This window comes from Primulina huaijiensis, chromosome 3 (assembly GCF_012295235.1).
Source record: "Primulina huaijiensis isolate GDHJ02 chromosome 3, ASM1229523v2, whole genome shotgun sequence".
Classification (NCBI taxonomy): Eukaryota; Viridiplantae; Streptophyta; class Magnoliopsida; order Lamiales; family Gesneriaceae; genus Primulina; species Primulina huaijiensis.
This window is the reverse complement of record NC_133308.1, coordinates 3,853,110-3,855,725: the sequence shown is the minus strand read 5'-3', so window position 1 is coordinate 3,855,725 and position 2,616 is coordinate 3,853,110. Positions and strand designations below refer to the sequence as shown.

At 34.1% G+C, this 2,616-nt stretch overlaps 1 protein-coding gene across 1 annotated transcript; it reads right to left on the bottom strand.

The window, feature by feature from the left end:
• Positions 1-213: 213 nt before the first annotated feature.
• Positions 214-2,227, bottom strand: LOC140973160 (uncharacterized). The gene is made up of 3 exons (XM_073435762.1): positions 2,083-2,227; positions 543-699; positions 214-460 (listed from the first exon to the last, which is right to left on the bottom strand). Exons 2-3 carry the CDS (start codon positions 696-698, stop codon positions 413-415), a joined length of 204 nt encoding a protein of 67 aa, XP_073291863.1. The 5' UTR covers position 699; positions 2,083-2,227; the 3' UTR covers positions 214-412.
• Positions 2,228-2,616: the final 389 nt, after the last annotated feature.

Here is a 2,616-nt window from a genome sequence, read left to right as displayed (position 1 = left end):
TTTTACATAGAATAACCAATAGGAAAATATAATTTAGATATTATTACAATTTTGCCTAAAATTAGAAATTTCACTACGAAATACATGGAAACAATTTCACGCCTGAATCCTGAGAGAGCCCGTGATTTTACGGGACCTGACCCTTGAGCTTTCAAAAGAAACAATGACAGAAAATGCTTCCAAAGCAGGACCACTCAAACTGAAATGTATCACTGAACCAACAGAAATTCTTTTCAAAGCAAAATCTACCAGGAATAACAAATTGTGGCATCATTATCAACGAAAGAAAATGTATAAGCTACTGTTAATACTTCTGAAATTCAGAAATTATTGACATTGAAATTGCAAATACTTCAAGAACACAAAAACTAGTTTCGAAATGAATTTTCAGCGAACAGAAGACACCATCTCCTCATTCCTTCTTCCCAATTCCATGGGACATATTATAGATCCCTCTTCCCTGCATCAGTGTCGATAAAAATTAGTGCTCACGTCAAAGAAATGGATAAGAATATACAAATAATATGAAGAAAAGAACTCACAATGAGATATAAAGAGGTACCCGCCAAAGCCAGAGGAATGGCAACTGAGGTGATCTTATCAAGTGGTCCTTTCAAATATGTATGCTTGTGAATGCTTTGAAAAATCTTTTGCTTCTCGATGAGCTTCTCTCGGGGCCTAAAGGGTGTTTCTGACATCCTGCATCATTTGGACGCTCTTTAACTAAAAATGTCAACAACCTTGAACGATTTTTCACTCCAGATCCTCGAATCACTCTCCCCGAACAAATCAGGGGAGAGAATAAGAGTGTGGGGCGAGAGGTAGTTAATTGATATACAAAGATTTTGAAATAGTAAAATCATCATTTTATTTAACAAAAAATTACAAATTTGGGGAAAAATATGGGAAACAGGGGGGTTGAGAAGGAAACAGAGCTCGTGTATCTCAAAAATACACTAAAGTTTTGTTTTTTTTATACAATGGCAGAGTGAGGGATTTGAGTTAGTTCCCCTACTTTGTGCCTCACTTGATGTCTCTGTGGAGTAATATAGGGCAGTCCTGAAGATACTTGAATCCAGATATGCACAAAAAATGCAAAATATGATTGACGCATACAAGGCTCTAAAACATCAAATATTTGGTCAAAGGAATGAAGACTAAAGTGTTCAATAAATTACTATATTTTGCAACTATGGTAAATATATTGAAACTAATTACTCGCGAGATTTAGCATCCAAAAAACAATACCACCTAAAACAAATAAATAATAATCCGAAACAGAAGAATTTATGTAATGAAAGTGGATGGATGCCACCGTGCCCTTGCAAATGCAAGACCACACTAGCACTCAAACCATCAAAAAACAAAGCCAACCAGTTTCAGGCAGAGGTTAGGCAATACAATTTCCAGTTTATTACCAAACATCACAAGTAAACTGAAAGAAAAGGGGAATGGAGAGGGACACACACTTATGAAGCAGGACAGGCTATGGTATAGCTCCCTCGGAAGAAAATATCTGCATTTTCCTGTTTAACTATTTCAAATACGCAAATGTTGCCTCTCGACTTTTTGTATATGTTATATAAATGTTTAGTCTCACATAATTAAGTTTCCAAGGTCTCCACTCACACGGTGCTACCCTCCAGTAAACAAAATTGAAAGAACAATATTCAAGTGACAGGATCAAAGTGAAAGAAAGTAAAAATACATGAAACAAGCATATTAGAAAAATACTGAGAAGATAAAGTATATTAACAAATGTAGAAGACAAGTTAACATGAAAAAAACCATGTCGGAAAATTCGATCAGGCAATCAAATAAAAAATAATAATATTTTCCTTCAATCTTCAGTGGGTAAATAAGGAACTCCAAAAAAGGAAGAATCCAAAAAGCTTCTCCACCCAGACGAGTGGATCCAACCAAAAACTACACTAATTTCAAGTCAAAACCACCGATAATCACAGTCCATAGTCAAATCCAGATCAAATAACCAACAAAATTCTTTAATAAGCATACATAATCCAGTATTCAAAAAAATCTGCAAAAAATAGAAGATAAATACAGATTAAGAAAGCGATTTACCTGATTTCGAGAGTTGAAAACCCAATAGTAGGCGAAAAAGTGCGAAGCGAGAGAACGAACAGAGGATGAGGAGCAAAATGTGGGAGTGAAATGAGAAAGGTAGACAACCCGAGAATCTTAAAATGGGCCGACAATTAAGGTAACATTCTGAACATGGGCCACATAGCTAGTTGTAAATTGGGTCATTGGGTCAGCAAGTACAACGAGTGAGCCCATTAGCCGTCGAATTAAGCCCATATCTTTTGATGATCTTTTTTCATTTATTAAATTTCTATTTTATATTTTTTTGTTCGTGGTTCCAGTGTCTTGATATTATTGAATGATTAGTAAATATATGATAAAAAATATTGGATAAAAAATATTGGCATATGATGATAAAATATTATGTTTAGTAAATTTTTGTGTACGAATTAATTTAAAGATTATTCCATAATATACCTACAATACCATTAGAATTTAGAATGTCTTAGAATTTAAGAAACAATAATCAATCGATATTATGTTTCTTTGGGAGACAGGGAAAATGGTATTTAT

Excerpts from the sequence above, each read along its gene's own strand:
- LOC140973160 (XM_073435762.1), bottom strand. The coding sequence starts at position 698 with ATGTCAGAAACACCCTTTAGGCCCCGAGAGAAGCTCATCGAGAAGCAA. Across the intron at positions 461-542 it reads GTACCTCTTTATATCTCATT|GGAAGAGGGATCTATAATAT; the intron begins GTGAGTTCTTTT and ends ACACTGATGCAG.